This window comes from Ziziphus jujuba, chromosome 3 (assembly GCF_031755915.1).
Source record: "Ziziphus jujuba cultivar Dongzao chromosome 3, ASM3175591v1".
Classification (NCBI taxonomy): Eukaryota; Viridiplantae; Streptophyta; class Magnoliopsida; order Rosales; family Rhamnaceae; genus Ziziphus; species Ziziphus jujuba.
Window position 1 is genome coordinate 33,709,066 of NC_083381.1, and position 23,410 is coordinate 33,732,475.

General features: G+C 34.3%; 1 protein-coding gene across 1 annotated transcript; it reads left to right on the top strand.

Annotated features, from left to right (window-relative positions):
• The first annotated feature begins 6,523 nt into the window (after positions 1-6,523).
• On the top strand, positions 6,524-15,142 carry LOC125423312 (uncharacterized). Its single transcript, XM_060815478.1, has 9 exons — positions 6,524-6,868; positions 6,957-7,038; positions 7,126-7,182; positions 7,907-8,332; positions 12,657-12,865; positions 13,151-13,376; positions 14,089-14,444; positions 14,542-14,767; positions 14,857-15,142. Exons 1-9 carry the CDS (start codon positions 6,524-6,526, stop codon positions 14,877-14,879), a joined length of 1,950 nt encoding a protein of 649 aa, XP_060671461.1. The 3' UTR covers positions 14,880-15,142.
• Positions 15,143-23,410: the final 8,268 nt, after the last annotated feature.

Consider the following 23,410-nt stretch of genomic DNA (forward strand, 5'->3'; position numbering starts at 1 on the left):
AAGTTGACTTTTTCTATGGTTAAGATTTTGATTTGACTGATGTACCATTGTGTAGAGCTCATCGATACGAGTTCATAGACTGGTGGCACGCTAAATTCTGAGTTACAGATAAAAAGTTATGGTTCTGTAAAATTTCAAATATCAGTATCCAAACCAGTCCCATATTTTCATCTGTTAGTGATCCAAGGTTCTATACAAATGTTGGAAAGCATGACCAGCAAGAAACAAGTTCTAAAATACCCATTTTATTCCCAAACTCGAGAAATTTCTCTTCAGACCCACGGATCAGAAGCGGGTCGTTTCGAACCAGTTTTACACCTAACCAGGTCATCACCGTTTTGTCCAAATCCAACCACCTCCTTGATGCACATTCCAGCCAATCTTGTTACCCACCTTGAGACGGCGTTGCGGGCTAAATTTCAAGCCAAACAGCAGGTTGAAGTGCCTGGACCGACCGTTTAGCCCTTTTTTAGCCGTTTCAGGCCAACCCACACACTTATCCCATCATGTTTGGACCCTTTGGGTGTGTTTGGTTTGTTGGATTGGCCAGGATTGGATGGAACACAGTCCCAGTGTCAGGACCCGTCCAGAATTCCTTCCCCGGAACCCTAGACAGCCCTGATCCCATGGAAACCCTACCGAACCTTCCAACGGAAAATCCGGCAGAGCCTCCCCTAAGGGATTTACTTACCACAAAATTCCCTGCACTGAAAACACACTTCTAAAATTATCCCCTTATTCCTCCCACAGTACTACAAATCGATTCCACAAATTGCAGCACTTAAAAAAATAAATACAGTAATCCAGTGCAAAATAAATACAACAAGAGTGAAAGAAATATTACAACTGCAATAAAAGAATAACAGGGTACTGCCGAACTAAAACAGGGAGGAAGATCAAGTACGCTCCGAGTGAACACCGACAACCTGGTACCTAGAGGAACGGAATTTAAGAGTGTGAGATGCTAATCATCTCAGTGAGCGACCCTACTACTATACCATATAATATCACAGTAATAAGTATAAATAATAATTATTTGGAAATAATATTTTCTCTCAAAACCCTTACAATTCTCTCAGTTGGAAAGGTTCCCCTTTTAAAACAATTTCACAAAACCCTTTATCCATATTCCCCGAAAACCAAGACATCAATTAAATACCAGAAGCGGTAACAATTATATTTTTAATTCCAATTCAGTTTCCAAACATTTTATTTTTAAAACACAGTTCTGAAAATCATTTGATGCACCCACTATATACCAGTGGCGCCAACAGTACCCAGCGTCCCAAGGTACCGCCAGACAGGAGGTTATAGAGAGAAACCGGCATACGGTCGCGTGGCGTCCCACAGCGCCGCTGCTAACCTGGTGTCCCGGCCAAAGGGGGGTGGCCGCCCTCTCCGATGGCATCCACAGGACACCCTCATAATATCAACCGCGCGCTACTCACACCCACCTGCGCGCTAATCACAACCGTGTGCACACTAACCATATCACATATACCATATCACATAATCAGAACACCAGTACGTGCACGGTGCATCTAAAAATTATAAAATCCATAAATTTAAATCATAAAACAAATTTCACATTTTTCATAAGCATAGCGGGCATAATCCATCCGCTTGAACCGGGAAATTCTCCACAATTTCCTTATAATCCATACCATAAATTCCATGATTTTCAAATCCACCAACTCCCAAATCCATCAATTCAAATATCCACATTTTTTCCAAGCATAAATAATTTCTCGAAATATCATAATCAAATCCCATAATATTTTATGGGCATATTTCATAAAAATTGAAATCACCAACATAACCAAATATTTTCCTTGAAATATTTGAAAATCAAATCGTGCCCAATTTACCATTAAAACCACACCAATTTCAAAATCCTCAAAACCATAAAATAATTCCACACGGCCTAAATTTGTAGAATTCGCATTTTCTTAAATCCAATAAATTCATAAATAATTCTACAATAAATCCAATAAATATTTGGCACATAGAAATTAAATTCCAAATATTTAATTCACACATAATATATTCATCAATTAAATTCCCCAAAATTAATTTGAAGGTGGGTCACTCACCTGGAGCACGCAATTAACCCATGATCCACTACGGGATCAATTCTACGACTCACCGGTGCTCCTAGAACAAAATTCACAAACAGTCAAATAAATTAATATTTTATTCGGGTAAATAATACCTGGTACCCGGGGGGTCAAAACACAAACGATATCTAGAATTTACGAGTTATATACCGAATCGAAGCTCGAGTGATGCTAATCACAGATCCGGTCTTAATTTTCGATGATCGTACCCGACGGGGTTTGAATTTCGTCGGGAAGCTTTCCGGGTTTCGGCTCCGCAATTCTCCCAAACCGTCGCGAATTGGCGGAAACAGAAGTCGGATTTGGGTTCAGGAGGTCGAACACTGCGGACTGGAGCTGGCCGGAATTTTCGGGTACTTGCCGGAACAGTATTTTACGGCGGGCCGCCACGGTCACCGGCAACGGTCACCGGAACAGTATTTTCCGGCGGTGGCCGTTGGCTGTGAAATTTTGCAGATTTGTAGATCGTGAGGAGAGCAATCCAACGGGACCAACGGTGAGCAAAACGGAGGTCGGACGGCGGAGAAATCACCGTTTGAAGATTTCCGACCCCTCGCCGGAAAACGCTCCGATCCCGGTGCGTCGGTTGTCCGATGGCCGTGATTTTTGGTGGGTAGGCCGGACTTGAGGAGAGGATGATGGGTGTATGGCGCGTGTACTGTATATCGGCCGGCATAGTGCCGATTCGCGGTGGTCGGCGGTGGAGGGGGAAAAATCGCCGCCAAACTTCGGACGTCCGATCCGGGCGCGTCCGGCGGCCGTTTGCCGTGAAATTTGGAGGTTTTGCCGGAAATGAGGTGGGCAATCTGGCTGGCTGGCGTGTGTACAGTAACTAGGCCGGAAAACGTGAAAATGGCCGGCGGCCGGTGACTCTCTCTCTCTCTCTCCTCTCTCTTTCTCTCTCCTCTCTCTCTTTCTCTCTCTTCTCTCTCTTTCTCTCTCTTCCCCGAGTGTTTTAACAAATAAAAACCCTGCATGATACTGTTCATGCCACGTGGACCAATCAGAAGCTGACACGTGGCATTTCACTGTTCACCGACCCAAAAACATTAAAATAATACGGTATACGGTAAACTTCAAATGTCCATAACTTTTTAACCGGATGTCCGTTTTGAGCGTGCCGCTAGTCTGTGAACTCGTATCGACGAGCACTTCACAACCATGCATGAGTCAAAGCTCAATTCCCCATGAACAAAAAGTCAACTCTGGCACCCCTTGGACAGTTTGGACCGCAACTTGTTTCGTCCATAACTTTCAAACCGTAGCTCCGTTTTCGACGTGCTACCAGTCTACGAACTCGTGGCATCGTGCACTTCGCCACGGTACCCTAGTCAACTCAAAATTCTCACCGAGTCAAAAAGTCAACTTTTAACCCCCTTCGGTCAACGGTCAATGGTCAACCTCGGTCAACGTGCACGGATTCCGGTGCGATTTGGGACGGGGTGTTACACCCAGTCTGCTGTTTGGTTGATCATTTTGAGCTCGGGACAGATGTAACCGAAACAGTAAATTAATCCCAAATGATCAGGACACAGCTGACCCGTCTCTCCCCCTAGGTCATTTTTGTCCCAAACACAAAAAAGCCCTTGTTCTCTCGCTTATCGTTGCCTCGCGTGGAAGATCAAAGGAAAAATCACAGCTCGATTGGTGAGTATCTCTATCTACATCTCTATATCTGTTTTCTTCTCTGCATCTCTGGCCGTTTTCTTCTCTACTTCTTCCTGTATTGTGACATTTCTTCGTATAGGCCATCTACTATAGTCGATCTGGAGAAAGGGCTTCCATTTGCAAGCAAAACCCCAAACTGCAAAGAACCCAGGTAAGTGTCATCTGTCTCTCCTCTCTGTGTTGTTGTCGTGGGATCTCGCCGATATATCTTTAAAAAAATAAAAAATTTGCTTAAAAATGTTACCCAAAAAATCGTTAGCTTTTTCTTTGCCTGTGGGAAATTTTTTTCCCTCAATTTGTGTTTTCTTTACGGTTGGGAAAGGGTTTCCATCTCCTCTCTGTTTTATGTTGTCATGGGTGTGGATTTGAAACCCACTTTTGATCTCTCACCGAGATATCTGCATATACAAATGTTTTCTAACCATTTCCATTTTTGTTCTCAAAAAAACTTGCATTTTTTGGTTCATGTTTTAAAACCCAAAAATCTAGTTTTTCCTTTCTTCTTTCTGGTGATGCGATAGACTAATTGCCTCTCTTGTTCCCAAACTCGTGTATAGGCCATCTTATAGTCGATCTGGAAAGGGATTCCATTTGCAAGCAAAACCCCAAACTGCAAAGAACCCAGGTAAGTTTCATCTGTCTCTCCTCTCTGTTTTGTTGTCGTGGGATCTGTCTCTCCTCTCCTCTCTGTTTTGTTGTCGTGCAAAGAACCCCAAATTGTTAGTTTTTTCTCTGCATTTGTGAAATTTTTTTTCCCTCAATACAAATTATTGCACCCAAGATAGTCTGCAAATTTTACACACTGCCTGATGGGTTCCAAAACAAAAACCTTCACCTAAACACTTTCACTCTATATTTTCACAAAAAAAAAAAATACTGAATTTTTATGATAGGACTGTGTTAAGCATTATTACTGATAGGACTTGAAAATGGTAAGGCTACACAGATCAGGATGAACAGCAAAATAGTTTTCTTCTGCTCTGTGTTTCGTTGTTTAGATTTATTCCTGTACGCTTTAGTGGAGAAGCTCTTGCGAGTCTCTTTGCTGCATGGGGCAGTAACAACAAACCACACATTGCAGATATTAGTTTCCAAATCACAGCAGAATTTGCCAAAATGCTTGCAACTATTTCTAAATGTATGATGTATATTTATCTCTATGGCACTTGTGTTGTGCATTTTTATGAACAAAATATCCTATTTTTGAAATTCAAATGGTCATGGTGTATCTCTCATCTGTCTTGCTGCACAGTAGAACAATATGTTTTTTTATGATGAAGTATTAAAAATTCACCTATTTCGTAGAAGAGCTCGTTAATATTTTCTGCTGTCTTTGCTGATGTTTCAATGAAGAACATTCCATTCTCTTGAGCATATTGCTCCCCCTCCTGCAATCATTTACAATAAGTTAAAAAAATATTGAAATTTTTTACAATGAAAGTTTTGGACTGATATAACTGTGCTTCAAACTACGTTAAAGATGTTATGCTACTTTCATGCACACCGTGTAAAAATATTGAAATAATACGAGGCATTATGCTAAAATTAATTCCTTAAAATAATACAATTTTAAAAGTAAAAGAAAACGAGCTATAAAGGTGTGTTTCATCATTGACCACTGCAAATTACAGAAAAAAATATATTGACCATTACGATCATTAAATAAACTATAATATATATATATATATATTGATCATTACAGTCATGTATTCTCATAATTAAAAAATTCATCCTTGGAAAAAACATTTCTACTATCGTTTAATCTATTTCTATATATGAAAATCAAAGTTTGGATGCTTTTTTTTTTTTTCCTTTCTTTTTTGGTAACAAGTTGGATCCTTTTATTATTCACCAAAAAAAAAAAAAAAGGTTGGATCCTTTTATGTGTTGGAAAAGTGACATGACATTATTGCCAATATTTACCAATTCTCAAATTGAGTTATTTATTTAGCACGCTGATAATTATAAGATATATTTTTTTAAAGATTCTATTAGATGATTTGGGTTCTAAAAATTTATAAGCATTTTGGTCTTTCGACCATAAATATTGGATCAATTTTGGAGCATTATTACATGTGATATCTTAGTTATAAAATATGTGTGTTAACCCTACATTTGTTTTAGTGTTTTAGAGATAAAATATATTAAGTTACAATTTCTTAAACACGGTATGTGCTTTGGTTGATGACAAATGGAATGAGAAATGCTTTGTAAGTTGAAAAATGCTTGACACGAACATGATTTATTGGATTAGTCAGCTTGTTAAACGACACATGTGATTAGGAATATGATTGCTCATACTTGAAAAATGGTAAATGAAAATCCTGGTTTGCTACATAGTTGATATATGACAAGTGGAATTAAATTTTGATTAGTCATACTCATCTTATGGCAAACGGAAGGAATTGATTTGTGTTGGTTCATACAAATAGATGTATATTGGAATTGATTTGCGTTGTTTAGTCCAAAGTAGTTTATGTTTATCAAATTTAATATGCTATTTATTTATTTATTTTTCTTGAAGCATTTTTTTGTTTTTTATTTTATTTTTTTATTTTTTTGTAGTACATATGGATCGAAGAAAAGTCGCTGCATTCCTTTTACTTCCAAATGATTCACAATTAGAGTCTCTTTGTACAGCTTTTATGTTACTTTTGCTCATGTATATGTACTGGGCATATATAAGGCGAAATGTTAGAGGTTATAGAAATCAATTACCTAGGAATGCATAATTGCGTATGTCTTTTCTAAATAGTCTGCTAGACAATGATGTTAATTGTATTAGTCAGCTTAGGATGGATAGGAGAACATTTGATACTTTATGTCAGTTATTAGACCATGATGGATATGTTAAAAGTGATGGCATTGTTACATTGCAAGAGCAAGTGTGTATATTTCTGCACATAATTGCTCACCATACCAAGAACCGTACAATTATCACTAGATTTTTTAGATCGGGAGAGACAATAAGTCGATATTTCAATTCTGTGTTGCATGGAGTACTGCGCTTACATAAGATTCTGTTGAGCCCTCCAAAACCTATATCAGATAATTGTTTGGATGATAGATGGAAAGTATTTAAGGTACGTTTGTGGAATAGCTTCGTTATTAATATTATAGTTCAATTAGTTGGAACATTATCTGATGTTAGTAACTTTGTTAATGGCGTAGAATTGTTTGGGAGCTTTAGATGGAACTTACATTAAGGTGAATGTACCAGAAATCGATAAGCCAAGATATCGTACAAGAAAGGGTGAGATAGCCACAAATGTTTTAGGTGTATGTAATCCAAATATGAAATTTATATTTGTATTACCTGGTTGGGAAGGTTCCGCTTCAGATTCAAGAGTACTCCGTGATGCATTAAGTAGGCCAAATGGGTTAAGAGTACCAACCGGTAAGGCTAATTATCAAAATTTAAATTGTAGTAACCAACATTGCATACACTAATAGGAGATATGTTTTTGTTTTTTAGGTTGCTATTACTTAGTGGATGCTGGTTATACTAATGGTGAAGGATTTCTTGCACCATATAGAGGAACAAGATATCATCTTTCTGAGTAGAGAGATGGCTGTGCACCCATAAATCACGAAGAGTATTTCAACATGAAGCATGCATCTGCTAGGAATGTCATAGAAAGATGCTTTGGGGTTCTTAAAAAGCGGTGGGCAATTTTAAGAAGTCCATCTTTCTATCCTATTGCAACACAAATCAAGATCATTACCGCATGTTGCCTTATACATAATCTTATTAGAAGAGAAATGATAATTGATCCTGGGGAAGTTGAGTTTGATAGGAGTGAAGATGTTGCCGTTAGTACTGACGATGACATTATAGGATCGATTTCTTCCTCGGACCAATGGACTAACTGGAGAGATGATTTAGCTAAGCAAATGTTTGCTGAGAGGAGATGTCATGGACATTAGTGGTCGCATGTTTTAATGCTCTTGTAGATGTTTTATTTTATACTGTTTGTTAAACATCTTGGATCATTTATATGAAAACCAATTTATATTATATGCCATTGTTGTCATATGTGAATGATTTTTCCTTATTTTCTTGCTGTTATTTGCTTGCTGTTATTGTATTGTTGAAATCATAAAAATTTGTATTTTAATAGAAATGGAAGTTGGAGGTAGCAGTCACGATATCCGAGGGATTGAATCTAGACGTACATGGAGCAAAGGGGAGGAAGATGCTTTGCTGCTTATTTTATATGAGGTTGTAGCTAGTGGGCAGCGGTGTGACACCGGATCATTCAAGCCTGGCACAATTACTATGATTGAGAGGCGAGTGGCTGAGATATGTCCTAATTCGGGCTTGCGAGCAAATCCACACATTGAGTCAAAGCTGAAAAAGTGGAAGAAACAATACGGTATAATATATGATATGCTAAACAAAAGTGGCTTCGGATGGAATGACTCTCTTAAATGTGTGGACGTTGATAGTGACGAAGTTTGGAAAGCATATGTGCAGGTTTTGAAACTTTGGACATCAGTTTTCATTGAATTTTTTCACTTGATATATGAAGTTATGTTTTTCTATTGTTTACAATTAAAAGTTTGTTTTTTTATTTTAGAGTAACCTAAGTGCAAAGGTATGGAGAAGTAAACCGTTTCCGCTATATGAGAGGCTTGCTAGTATTTTTGGAAAGGATCGGGCAACAGGACATGGAGCACAAACTCCAATTGATATGGTCAATGATTTGAATTTGGAGAGTGGAAATGAACAATTTAATGATGTATTTTCTCCAATGTCTGTGAATGAAATCCATAGTGAACCGTCTACCCGACCCAAATTAAGAGGTAAGAGAAAATCTGGAATGAAGGATGATGACATTGTGAGCGCGTTTGGCAATGTAGCAGAGAAATTGTTTGATAAATTGGCTGCAAAGTTAGATAAATCGGAAGCCAATTATCCACAATACTTAGCTATGGAGCTAGACAGGTTAGGCTTCTCTGTTGATGACAATCTCGAAATCTCTAAGGCAATGAGATTGGATCCATCGAACGTTGAGGTTTTTAAGATTATTAGAACGGATACGCGCAAGATTGAATTTGCTAGAAAATTTTTAAATTACTAGGTGTTGCTGTGTATCATATATTTAAGACTATGTATGAGGGGATAATAACTATGAACACTTGGATGTGAACTTTATGGACATATGTTGTATGGTCGTTTATGGACATGTGGTATGGTAATGGATGTTAGTATTTAATTATGTATGTAAAGACACTTATATGAAGCATGTGTTATGTTTTAGTGTATTAATATGCACCTGATTGATTTAGTTAATTGTTATTTTGTCTAATTTTATTATTATCTTATCATATTATGTTATAATTTATTATAATATGCAGGAACATTAAATGGCAAGGAGAAGAGTTTATGTTGTGTTTGAAGGTAGACAACCAGGAATATATAATTCCTGGCCTGAATGTAATCAACAGGTGCAAGGATTTAAGGATAATTTATATCAAGCCTATAATACAATTGAAGAAGCTGAAATAGCATATGCTGAGTATGTAGAACGAATGATGAGGAATCTAAATGAGGCAAATCCAATACAACATATCACCGCACATACACGTGCCAACTTGAATAATGAGTGGCGTAATGGTTTTATAATCGGCTGTTTGTTTGGATTACTATCAATGGGTGTATTTACTTATTTGGCATATAAGTAGATTATTGGTGTAAAATCAAATATATACATTTGTATGGAGACAAGTATGTGAAATCGTACTTATCAACAAGTTTTTAATTAAATATGATGTTAACTTTATTTATTTGTACATATGATTTAACATATTATAATATCATTTTAATTTGTTTTGAAAACCATATATTAACATAATTTGTGGGTGTAAAAAAAAATTACAATTTAATTACAATGTAAAAAAAAAATTACAATTACAAAATTTCATTACTTAACTTTATTTCTCATTAATTTTTATTTATAAAATATTATGTTATAATTTAATTTTCATTTAATTTTAATATTACAAATTAATATAGTTTGTGGATGTAATAAAAATGGTAAATGAAATATGTAAATAAACTTTATATCAATTTCCAATACTAATTAGGTACATTATTTTTTATTGTAATTATAATTAGAATTTTATAATTTTTCTTTTAAAAAAATTAAAAAATTTTAAAATAGTCCAATCCAGTCTAATCCTGCAACAAACATGGAACAGCTAGTCCATCGTTCAGTCCGGATCTATACCACACATAGGACTGCACTACTATATCCTGTCCGATCCGATCCGATCCGAACCTATCCTATCCGATCCAGTCCGATCCGAACCTGTCCTGCGTACCAAACGCATTTGAACTCATTTCCATGGTCCATTTGCCAAGATTCCTCATTCTTTGGGAGATACATTAACTTGGACTTTGATCGAGTATTGCAACAAGTTTTCTGACCACCGGTGACACTTTTGGACTGAGGTGAGTACGCCATCGCATTCCTTATCTCTTGGGCTTTCCATTGATATAAAGCTTGTGAATTTTGGAGGTCGTTTGATAATTTTTCTATTTTTGGATCAATTAGTTAAATATCAGATAAATTTGGACTGTGTTGGGATAAAATTTTGTCAAATTGGATAAAATTGAAGTTAGATGAGTGAGATTAGATATTACTAGAACCCATTAGATGGTTCAATTTCTAAATATTAGCCTTTGAGGTGGTGTTTGTTACATGGGACTGGCCAGGACCGGATGGGTTTGAGTCCCAATCTGGTGTTTGGGAAGGAAAATGAAGGATGGGATAAATGTGTCCCGTTAGTCGAATTATCCGAAACGAGGGGGACAAAACTGACCCACCAAAACACCTGGGTCACTTTTGTCCTGCCCTCTTTCCATGCTTTCAACCTGCCTCTCACCCGTTCGCCACTTCTTTTCGATTTGAAGCCATTCTTGACCTCGAAGACGTTTGAAGCCATTACTACCAGCACGCCAGCCACCGTCAAAGCTAACCCTAACTCTGCCGCCGGCGAAACCCATTTCAACCAGATTGTCTCTCCGAAACCGGCCTTCTCTCCCAACTCCGTGAAACGGTATCGTTTGGTACGCAGGATAGATCGACGAGCTCCAATCTGGAATCCACACCCTTTCTATCGTCGCCAAGAGTCCTCGCTCGAATCTCAACCCAAACGTCGACCAGAAAACTGGGTTTTGTGCTTAATTTGTCACTGTGAGTGGCCGAAATCTGTGCTTAATTTGTGGTTTATTTTGTTATTTAGTTTTGAATTATTAAATTTGTAATCGTATTTCAGCATTTCAGCATTTCAGCAACCGGCCTTCTCTCCCAACTCCGAAATTCCAGCATTTCATTTCTTTTTCCCTTGCCTTTCCCCAATCCCTCATTGCCCACTCTTCCACCGTGCTGATCCCCAAGGCCAGTGACCAAATCTAACAGGTAATTATTCATTCCCAATACTCCCTCTGTCTTTTGCTTGTTTCTTGCTAGCCTTCTGCTGAATGTACGCACTCACCATTCACGTTTCCATACATATAACGTTGTATTTTTCTGTACATAACGTCATAAATCACTCATTCTTTTGCTTAACACACCCATCACAGATTCATAGCCAGTGAATCAAAAATTTTCACAAAATTTTGAATTATAAAGCTGCCTAGCATGATAAATATAAGCAAAATTAGGTCATTTTCTGTACAAATCCTTATGTTGGGGCACGTAAATATGATTATTCCAATTCCAGTCAATCATATATCTCTGTTCTTGCATCCAGGTTAGTGAATAGGCCATGGGAATTGGATCATTGAGATACGCCCAAAGTAGCCAAAAGTGTCAAGGCCAATCTTGTGGGCTTCATTGATTGGATTACTATCTGGCATTATTGTTTTGCGAAAATTTGAGTGGATCCCAAGTCCCATACCAACAATCTGCATTCTAACTTCCAAGTTTGCATATAGCTTTCAGAGCAAATTTATTTTTTATTTTATTTCAACCCCCCACCCCAAAAAAAAAAAAAAATGAAGAAGAAGAAAGTGTGCATTGCTTTTCCCAAATTTTTAAAGCCATATCCCCAGTTTCTTTTTTCATTATCTCCTCGCATTTCTTGCCCTGTATGCAGTATTTTGGAAAAAAAAAAAAGTATATATTTTCCATAGAACATAAATGTTTAGGATATTGTATCGCTATAAATAATTTTATTTTTTATTCTGAACATGAATAGAAAAACAAATCTTAAATATCCATGTAATTTAATTTTACTTGTAAACTTGGCTTATATTTTCTCCTCATGTGTTCTATATTTCTAGTTTTTTTTCTTTTTCCCTGTTTGCCCAAACCTTGTAGATAAACAATAAAATAATTGATAAACCACCAAATTGTCTCTACCAAGCGTTATACATGATTGCTCTTTTAAATAAAAAAATATAGGTCATATATATTCTGAGATACGATCTAATTACAAGAGTAGTTGTGTAGCTTTACAATAATCCACTTGCATTTTTATAGAAGATGTGACTAATATTAATTAAAAAGATATGAAATCAAAGAAAATGGGGATGAATATATATATATATATATATATATAAATAAAGGTGAATGACACCCAAAAAAATAAAATAAATAAATAAAGGTGAATGATATTTTCAAAATTAAGCTGATCTAATAATATATTTTTTTGTATCCAAAAAAATAATGCCAGATTTTTTTTTTCTGTATTTATTCAATTGTATTGGCAATAGCAGCTCAATTTATTGTATTTTTGATAATTTTTTTTTATTTGTTGGTTTTTTTTCTTTTTTGTAGAGATGGATAGAAGAAAATTAGTTGTGATTCAATCTTTTTGTTGGGGCTTTATGTTTATCTTTTTTTATGTACATGTATGTAGCGTGGCAAAGGAAAAATGAAAGACGTGTTAGGAATAGAATAACTAGGACTACCGAATTGCGTACGTCTTTTATAGATAGTTTGTTGGACAATGATGTCACTTGTATTAGTCAATTGAGGATGGATAGGAGAACATTTGTTATTTTATGTCGGTTATTACGCCAAGATGGATATGTGAAAAGAGATGATACTGTTACATTGGAAGAGCAAGTATGCATATTTTTGCACATAATTGCTCATCATACAAAAAACCGTACAATTATCAGTCGATTCTATAGATCAGGGGAGACAATTAGTAGATATTTCAATTCAGTATTGAATGGGGTGTTGCACTTACATTCCATTTTGTTGAGGCATCCTGAACCTGTGTTGGATAATTGCTCGGATGATAGATGGAAAATGTTTAAGGTACGTATGTGGACTAGTTTGGTTATTAATTTTATAGTTAGATGACTTGTAGCATATCTGACGTTAGTAAAATTGTTTGTGTCGTAGAATTGTTTGGGAGCATTAGATGGAACTTATATTAAGGTGAAAGTACCTAAAATCGATAAGCCAAGATATCGAACAAGAAAGGGTGAGATCGCAACAAATGTCTTAGGTGTATGTAACCCGAATATGGAATTTATATTTGTATTACCGGGTTGGGAAGGCTCCGCTTCAGATTCCAGAGTACTTAGAGATGCAATAAGTAGGCCAAATGGACTAAAAGTACCAACCGGTAAGACCAATCCTTAAATATTTCATCGAGTGGATTAACATTGCATAAACTAATAGGAGAAATTTTTCTGTGTTAGGTTGTTATTACTTAGTGGATGCTGGTTACACAAATGGTGAAGGATTTCTTGCACCATATAGGGGAACAAGATATCACCTTTCCGAATGGAGAGATGGTTGTGCACCCATAAATCATCAAGAGTATTTCAACATGAAGCATGCATCAGCTAGGAATATCATAGAAAGATGCTTTGGGGTTCTTAAAATGCGATGGGCAATTTTAAGAAGTCCATCTTTCTACCCAATTGCAACACAAATCAAAACCATTACTGTATGTTGTCTGATACATAATCTGATTAGAAGAGAAATGACACTCGATCCTGGAGAAGTCGAATATGATAGGATGGAAAATGTGGACATTAATGAAGAGGAGGACATTATAGGATCAATTGCTTCCTCAGATCAATGGACGAATTGGAGAGATGAGTTAGCTAAGCAAATGTTTGGTGAGTGGAGAGGTGATCATGATTACTAGTTGATGGTTATGTAAAAAATTATGTTCTCACTGCTTATTTAATATTGTTTGTTAAATCTTTTGGATAATATGTATGAAGGCAAACTTATATTATATTAAGTGCAACATTTGAGATTTATTGTTATTTTGTTTGCATCTTTTTTTTGATAATATTGGAATCATGAAATGTTTACTTGAATAGCAATGGAAGCTGGAGGTAGCAGTAACGATAATAGGTGGGGTGAATCTAGGCGTACATGGAGTAGAGGTGAGGAAGAAGCTTTGCTGGTTCTTTTAGATGAAGCTGTAGCTAGTGGGCAACGTTGTGATACGGGAGCATTTAAACCTGGTACACTTAATATGATTGAGCGGCAACTGGCTGAAATGTGTCCTAACTCGGGATTGCGAGCAACTCCACATATTGAATCGAAGCTAAAAAAGTGGAAGGAGCAATATGGCATCATATACGACATGCTGAACAAAAGTGGATTTGGATGGAATGACACTCTTAAATGTGTGGAGATTGACAGTGACGATGCTTGGAAAACATATGTGCAGGTTTTGACTTTGTTAGGAAAAATACCTTTATTGAATTTTGTGTTTCTTATCTTAAATATATAATATTTTTACTAAATGATGGCTTTTTTTATTTTAGAGTAATCCAAGTGCAAAAAGTTGGAGAGATAAACCTTTCCCGATATATGAGAGGCTTGCTAATATTTTTGGGAAGGATCGGGCAACAGGACATGGAGCACAAACTCCAATTGATTTAGTTAATGATATAAATATGGAGCCTGACAATGACCAAATTGATGATGTGGGTTCTCCAATGTCTATGAATCAAACACATAGTCAACTGCCCACACAATCCCAATTAAGAGGTAAGAGGAAAGCTCAATCGAAGGATGTTGACATCGTTAGCGGGTTAAACAATGTATCTGATAAGTTTATAGATAAATTGGCTACACAGTTAGACAAGTTGGAGAAGTCTGATATCAACTATCCACAATACTTAGCTATGGAGCTTGACAGGTTAGGATTCCCTATTACTGACAATCTCAAAATCTCTAAGGCAATGAGATCGGATCCATCGAACGTTGAGGTTTTCAAGATTATTAAAACCGATGCGCAGAAGATTGAATTTGCTCGTGGATTTTTGGATAACTAAATTAGTATTGTTGTGGATTATATATTTATGGATATGTATGAGAGGATGACAACTATGAACATTTGGAATTGAAACTTATGGACATATATTGTAATGTATTGAATGTTGGTTTCTAATTATGCATGTATGGATAATTTTATTATTATGTGTTATGTTTTAGAATATTAACATGCACTTTATTGATTTGGCTAGTTGTTATTTTGTTTAATAATTTACTATGTTATATTGTCATTTATTGTTATATGCAGGAATATTGGATGGCAAAGAGAAGGGTTTATGTTGTGTTTAAAGGTAGACAACCAGGGATATATAATTCTTGGTCAAAATGTCATCAACAAGTGCACGGATTTACAAATAATTTATATCAAGCCTATAATACAATTGAAGAAGCTGAAATTGCGTATGTTGAGTTTGTAGAACAAACAATGAGGAATCGCAATGAAGCAAATCCGATACAAAATACCACCACCGTACATACACGTGCTCAATCTCACAACGAGTGGGGTAATGGTTTTGTATTAGGTTGTTTATTTGGCTTACTATCAATGGGTTTATTTACTTATTTCTTATATAATTAGATTATCCTTGTAAAATCCAATATATATATACGGATGTCATACTTGTTAAAAGTGTAACTACATGTGACATTTATTTATATATCTATATATCTATATGTATGAATTGAAGATGGATATATTTATGCTATTAACAAGTTCTTAATTAAATATTATGTCAATTTTTTTTATTTGTATTTAATTGTTATTCATGATTAGTAATTTTATTTTAATCGGTTTTGAAAACAATATTTTAAGTAGTTTATGGGTGTTAAAAATAAAATTACAAATGTATTATAAATATCATTAAATTATTATTATTATTAATTAATTGAACATATAAATATCTATACAAAACATATTAAATATAAGTAATAATAAAACTTTAATTAAATATAATATTTAATGTTTTTGTAAATATAAATATAATTTTAAATCTTTTCATATATAACAAAATAAATACTATAATTATAAAATAATCCAATCCAGTCCGATCCTGCACCAAACATGGGACAACTAGTCCAACATTCAGTCCAGAACTATACCAAACACAGTACTGCACTATTCGATCCTGTCCGATCCGAACCGATCCTGTCCTATCCGGACCTAGCCTGCGTACCAAACGAGCCCTGAGTGAAAAGTTCCAATTTTGGATATCGGATCCTAAGGGTATGCAGTATAATTGGACCGATCAGTGTCCAATTTGCTTAATTTTATAATTGTACAAATTAATTTAAGACTTTGGTTCATACAAGTGTCTTTATTTTAGTCATTGAAGCCTAAGAAATATTTTATAATATTACAGGCACTCAAGTTAAGCCTGGAGGCAATTCTGTAAAGGAGTAAGAATGAGTATCTGCAGTACAGTGAGTGGTTATTTTTTAAAAATATTTGGGCATATACTATAATATATATGGTTCGGTTATTTTACATATATATATTTTGATATAAATGATTACTTTATGCATATATGAATATCAGCATTTACATATATGTGTTATTATTTTATATGGATTTTGATAAGATTTTAAATGGTTCCTAACTCTGATAAGTTCATAGTGAACTTGTGGATCATGTTATTTAAATATTCTGGTATTTGAATTGAGGTTTTAAATTATTTTGGAAAATAATTAAATTGAGAAAGCAAATTGAAAATTATATGATTTTAAGCATGTTCAAATATTTTATAATTTTATGTCGTTAAAATTGGTTTATGGTGATATATATTTCACTGTGAAATTTATGGTTTTAGCATTAAATGATGATTTGAAAATTTTGAAATATTTAAATAAGCAGTTGAGTTTAAATATTAAATTATGATTTATGATACAATATTGTTTGGAAAAGATCATTTTACAGATACTGCATTGTTATTTTTAATTAATGTACCATATAATACTAATATTTCGGATCAGTATTATATTGTAGTCCGCCCGGTTTGCCATGGTATTGTGAGGTTGGGTTCATCTCGACGATTTATTATTGCCACGGAAGGTGAGGTTGAGTTTATCCTGATGGTTTATTATTGCTACAGTGCTGTGAGGTTAGGTTCACCTGATGGTTATTATTGCCATGGACTATGAGGTTGGACATGTTCCAACGATTTATTATTTCTACGATACTTTTCGTATATTGAGGGTCATAAGGTGGGTGTATTACACAGTTTATCGTTTGGTATATCGTATGGATGTTTTGAGTATATTGTTAGTTTGCAAATATGGTGGTTATTACTACACTTTCATAATTATTTGTAACATTATATTTTCATTCACTTTATACCTTTTGAGCGGCGATTTTATGATATTAAATTGGGATACAAGTTTGGGTTTTATGAAATGATTTTTAACCGGGGAACTTTTCAAACGAGTGGAACAAGAGGTTTTGAGAGAAAGTTTTATGGAAATAAATTATTATTTTTCTATTATATTATGCCACTCATTGAGATTTTCTTATCTCACGTTTTATTTGTTTTAAATTCATTCCCCTAGGTCCAGACAATTAGTAGCAGTCTATCTCGCACATTGCTTGTTATTTCGTGCTTCCCACCGCAGTAGTAGTACTTGTCTTTCTCTGTTATCTTTATCATTCTACACTTAATTGTATCAGTTTTTTTTTTTTTTTAATTTTGTAAGTACTCTTAGAATACTTTAATCTAGTTATAGGACACAATATTAACCATATTATATACATGTGTAGTTATGGCCTTGGTACGATAGGCTGGTTGTGAACTTTAGTTGTGAACTTTTATACTGTTGTGGTTATATATATATATATATATTGAGGTATTATTGTTAATGCATGTTGTTTCATTGTCCATGTTTTAAGAGGGTTCTATTGGAAATTTTCTAAAGATTGTTCAGTAGGACTTCACTAGGTGGGACTACCCAGGAGATCCTGAAAGGATTCTTGGGGCGGATCCTGTCAAGAGCTCTGCTTTGGTTGCAGTAGCAAAAGAAAATAGCCAGACAAACTCACAACCGGACGGTTGATCCACTACTGATCTGAACCTAGGAGGATGGATTGGGAAAAAAGGAAAAAACTAATGCGATGCTAATCATCTAAGTGAATAGCACCCATCTAATTACTAAAAATAATATTAGATAAACAAAAATAAATAAATAAAATAGAATAGAATAACTAAATAAATCAATAAATTGATAAGTGAATAAATAAATTAATTAAATAAAAAAAATCAATATGTGGGAAATCAAGAATTTAGTAATGGCCAAAGTAAATTAAGAAATTTAAGAAAATATTTAGAATTATGATTTTCTCTTAAAACCCTTACTAATTCACTCCATTTGAAAGGCTCTCCTATTTCAAAATTATTTTCAGAAAAATCCATAATCATGTATACCTCAAATATTTAAATATTGCTTTTTGGAAAATAAAAATAAAAAATAACATAATATAAAGTGAAATAAAACAAAGTTTAAATAAGATTAAAATGGAATAAAATATTATTTAGATAAATGTCCCAAAAAATATTTGTTTTATGTAAAATTAATACAAAAATAAAATAATATGATATAATAAATATTATATTCAAACAATTAAATAAATTTAATAAATGAGCAATTAAACAATTTAAAAACATATTTTAAATAAACAAATATATTCTAAAAACATTTTAAAAACATGTATTAGGTGTTTACCTGATGCATCACACCATATTTTAACTGATGTCAAGTGGAACTTGATGTCTCAAGCATCCTCTAACAAGGAGAAAAGGAGAGATACCTACAATTGAATACCTTGGCATCTCAAGGCGCCAATGCTAATAATATGTTATCTTAAAGCCAAAGGAAGGACGGTTAATGCTAACTATGTAAAATACCTCCAACCCTCTCCCACTTTACTCCAGTAGGATGACTAAATAATACCTACACACTAATGAATAAACATGATAGTTTAGAACACTAATATTGTAAGATGTATCTAAAGATAACATAAATGTATAGTTTATAACAATACCTTTTTTATAACTTTTACCAAGTTATTTAAACCCATATAAACAATTTAATTTATTAAAATTACAACTTGAACTAATATACATTACAAAGTATATATATAGATATATATTTTTTCCATTAAAATAAATTTTTTATAGTAGTCAACCAACAATTTTACGAAAATATATATGGAAATATATTTGTGACGTTCACATAAGTGACAATTTCTTTTTTAATTAAACAACACAATATTATGCAATAATTCATATGATGTTTTATGTAATTAACCCAAAAATAAATTTTATAAAATGTACCACTCACCTAAAAATACGAGTCACTACATGTCCTCCATAGGATCCGTTCCTCATTTCACAGGTACCTAAAATTTCAATAAAAATACAATATCCATTAAGATAATATTTTTATCGGGTATTTTATACACAACTTACCTAGGGATTGAAGACAAACATTAACCAAACTAGCAACTTATATACTAAAACGAAGCTTAGTGTACAAGGATTGTGAATTGGGTCTTACTTCTAAAAGATTTGGCTGGCGATGGTCGGAATCTCGCAGGGAATATTTGGTTAACTTATTGTTCTTAGATGCCACAAACTAGCTTGAATTGAGCTAAATAAACCTTAGATTTGGGATCAAGAAGGTTGAAATTGGTGGAAAAGGATGGTCAGTCAACCGAAAACTAGCCAAAGTTGAGAAAACCAACTATCTGTCGCCGTTGCCAGAAAAAAGTCTCTTATGCCTACATGTTAGCTAACCATCGGCAGTGAAAATTTAGGGGAGGGTTGATATTTGAGTGGGCAAGGTGATGGTGGTGGCGATGAAGCAAAAAGGTGATCTCTCTCTCTCTCTCTCTCTCTCTCTCTCTCTCACTTCCTTCCTTTCTCTCTTAGGTAGCCCAATTAAAAGCCACCTATGGTACCATTGTGCACTCACGAGATTGGTTGGGGTGGAACATGTGGGACGTGCCAATATGAGTCAAATCTTCCATATTTTACACATGTGTCAAAAACATACTTGATAAAGCTAATCCTAAAAAAATAATTAAAGATTTATAAGTCTGTAACTTTTTAACCATAAGTCCAAATTAAGTGTGTCACTAATCTAAAAGTTGTATCATTGAGTACTATTGTAACAACTCAGACCACCCGCATGCGATATTATCCGTTTTGAGTCCAGCCCGCATGGTTTTGTCAAAACGCGTTGAAAGGGAAAGATATCCACACCCTCTTTTAAGGCATGCTTCGTTCCCCTTTCCAACCGATGTGGGATTTCACAATCCTCCCCGGGTCCAGCGTCCTCGCTAGCACACCGATCCGGGTACTGGCTCTGATACCATCTATAACAGCCCAGACCACCCGCATGCAATATTGTTCATTTTGAGCCCAACCCGCACGGTTTTGTCAAAATGCATCGTACGGGAAAGGTATCCACACCACCTTATAAGGCATGCTTTGTTTTCCTTTCCAACGGATGTGGGATCTTACAACTATACAATGGTACACTAGTCAAAACCAAATTCCATACAAATTAAAAGTCAATCTCGTATGCGCCCGATCAGTTTGGACTTTATTTTGTTATGATCATAATTTTTTATTCTCTGCTCCGATTTTGACGTGCTACTAGTCTACAAATTCGAGTCAACAATTACTTCACCACAATATCTCAGTCAAAGTAAAATTCCTATCACAGCAAAAAATCAAGTGTAGAGCCCACTTGGTCAATCTCAGTTAATTCCAATCAAATTTGGTCAAAATGTAGAATTTTCGATACACCTTTTTATGGGGTGTTACAAGTCGGATAGAAAGTTATACTAATTATTCAATTGAATTGGTAAATGCAGTCAACAATCCATAAACTACTATAGAATTAAAAAAAGGAAAAATAAAAAAAGACTTTGTAAATATATATGAAAACGGAGAAGATGTACCCTGGAAATCTTGAACTTTTTTTCGGTCAACAAGATCACGTTAATAATACATCACAAAGTCATAAAAAAGAATTAAAAATAAAATTAATGTTTGTTAACCAAATTACGGAAGCATGATTAAGAATGGCCAATTATTTATACATACATATATATATATATATATATATATATATATATTTATAGATATATTTGCAATAAAGAATGCCTTGTTTCAGCTTACATCAAATCTACTAGATACGTATATGATTCATATAATAAACTTGATAGAGATTTGTCAAGCACTTGTAAATGGTCTTGGCACAACTAAATATAAGCCTCTATAGTGAGCAAATCTTCGGTGTATCGGTGGTGCCAGCTGAGCTGGTATCACTTCCAATGCATTGCTGACAAGTATTAAAAAAGAGCTCTATTTTATTCCTCATCATCATTTAAAATATTAAATGTGGAAAAAAAAATATAAAATATAAAAAATAATAATGGAACCTTTTAATACGTGTCAGCAATGCATTGGAAGTGGTACCACCGATGCACTGAAGATTTTCTCCTCTATTGCTGGGAAATTGCTGATTTGGTGCAGAGACATTTACATGTTTATGGACTTCATCATTGTGTAGTTGCTGGGAAATTGCTGATTTGGTATTTTCAACCTTTTACTTTTAAGGCCACGCCATTACTTTTTTCCTAGGGCCGCGTTGGGTGAGGGACTGCAATAATTTCCTGCCCCATGGTTGCCTCGTTTACATTTATATAATTAAATAATATTATTAGTTTTAACTTTTTTTAATTTTTTATAATATATATATATATATATCTATTTGGGTTCCGAAAAAGGAGAAAACAATATTAACAAGTTTTAAATATATTATTTCTAAAAAAATTAAAAAATTTAAAATAATTATAATTAAAAAAGATTGACAAAAGAAACGAGATAGAAAATGAGAATCCTGCCTTGTCCTAACTCCCAATAAACGGAAATGGGATGGGAATTCCCTGTGAAGCTGGGCAATTTTGGCCCCAGCTTGACCTGTTGCCATCCCTACATCTAAAAAGTGGAATTTTTCCAATAATACAATTTTAATATAAAAGAGAGAGGAGTGTGTGAGTCAAGCCACGACTTTAAAGGTAAATGTAATGGACATATCATTAAACCAACTTCATTTGTCATAAAAGTGAGATTAATATTTATATTTTTTTAAGATATTTTTGAAAACGATCGGTAAATGGGAGTAGATGAAAGATTTGAGTTTTAAAACATAACTTTAAACGCGTGATTGAAGGGATGCATGTTCTTGCGTTTTTTTTTTTTTTTTGGGTAAAATAATGGTTGCGTGTGCAACCATGTATTTAAGAGATGATTTAAAAAAATGGCATATAAAAATGAAAGAAATATAAATAAAAGTTGGCGTAATGTGCGGTCAGTTTGATTTTTTGTCTGGTGCGGGGGGGTGGTAAAGGTTGCGTGTGTGAATATTAAAGAGATAGTAAGAAAAATGACATAAAATGAAAACAAATATGAATAAAAATAGGTGTAAAGTGTGATAGCTTGGGTACAGAAGGCAAATTTAGCCTCCCGCCAATCGACAGGTTCAAAGTCCAAGAAACCCCCAATAAACCCAAAAACCTTTTAAATATATGGTGGTTTGGTTTGGATTGGATAGAAAAATTAGAAAATTATGTATTTTGCACACCTATAGATGAAATCAACTTTGAAATAAAAATAAAATTATATTATCTTTGATATATATTGTCTCCTTTAATACTGTACTAGGTATTTTGGTCCTAGCAAATAATATATATATATATATATATTATAGTTCAAAAGTAATTGTATTGACGACTTGTAATTAATATATTATTGTTATGAGTTTTCATTTTTGCTTGTGCTGTTATAATAGTCATAAATCAATGTGTTTTTTTTACTTAATTAGCCTATTTGTTAATGCTATTTGGTATTTACACTCAAACCAACCATCTGAATGTAGGTTTCCTTTTTTTAGCTACCCCACTCTCTCTCTCTCTCTCTCTCTCTCTGCGGTTTTCATTTCTTTAATCGCTCTCTCTCTTTCTGGTGAGTTGTGCTGGCTATGGAGGTGAAGCTTAGATGATATGCTGCCACCGTCCACTTTCGATGGCAATTCAGATTCATTGGATTAAAGACGAAAAGGGACCAAAGAGGGAAGATGGAAAGAGATCAGAAAGGGAAAAGAAGGGAGAAACACGGGATAGAAAGAGATCTTGAATTGGCAAGGACAGTTTTGGAAGAAAAAATTACAAAACACGCTTAGACATTTTATTTAATAAGATATAAGTTAAAAAAAAAAAATGACTTTTTCATTAAGATGAAAATATTTTAAACTTAATATTAAACGGAAAAAAAATAATAAAAAAGTTAAACATCTTAA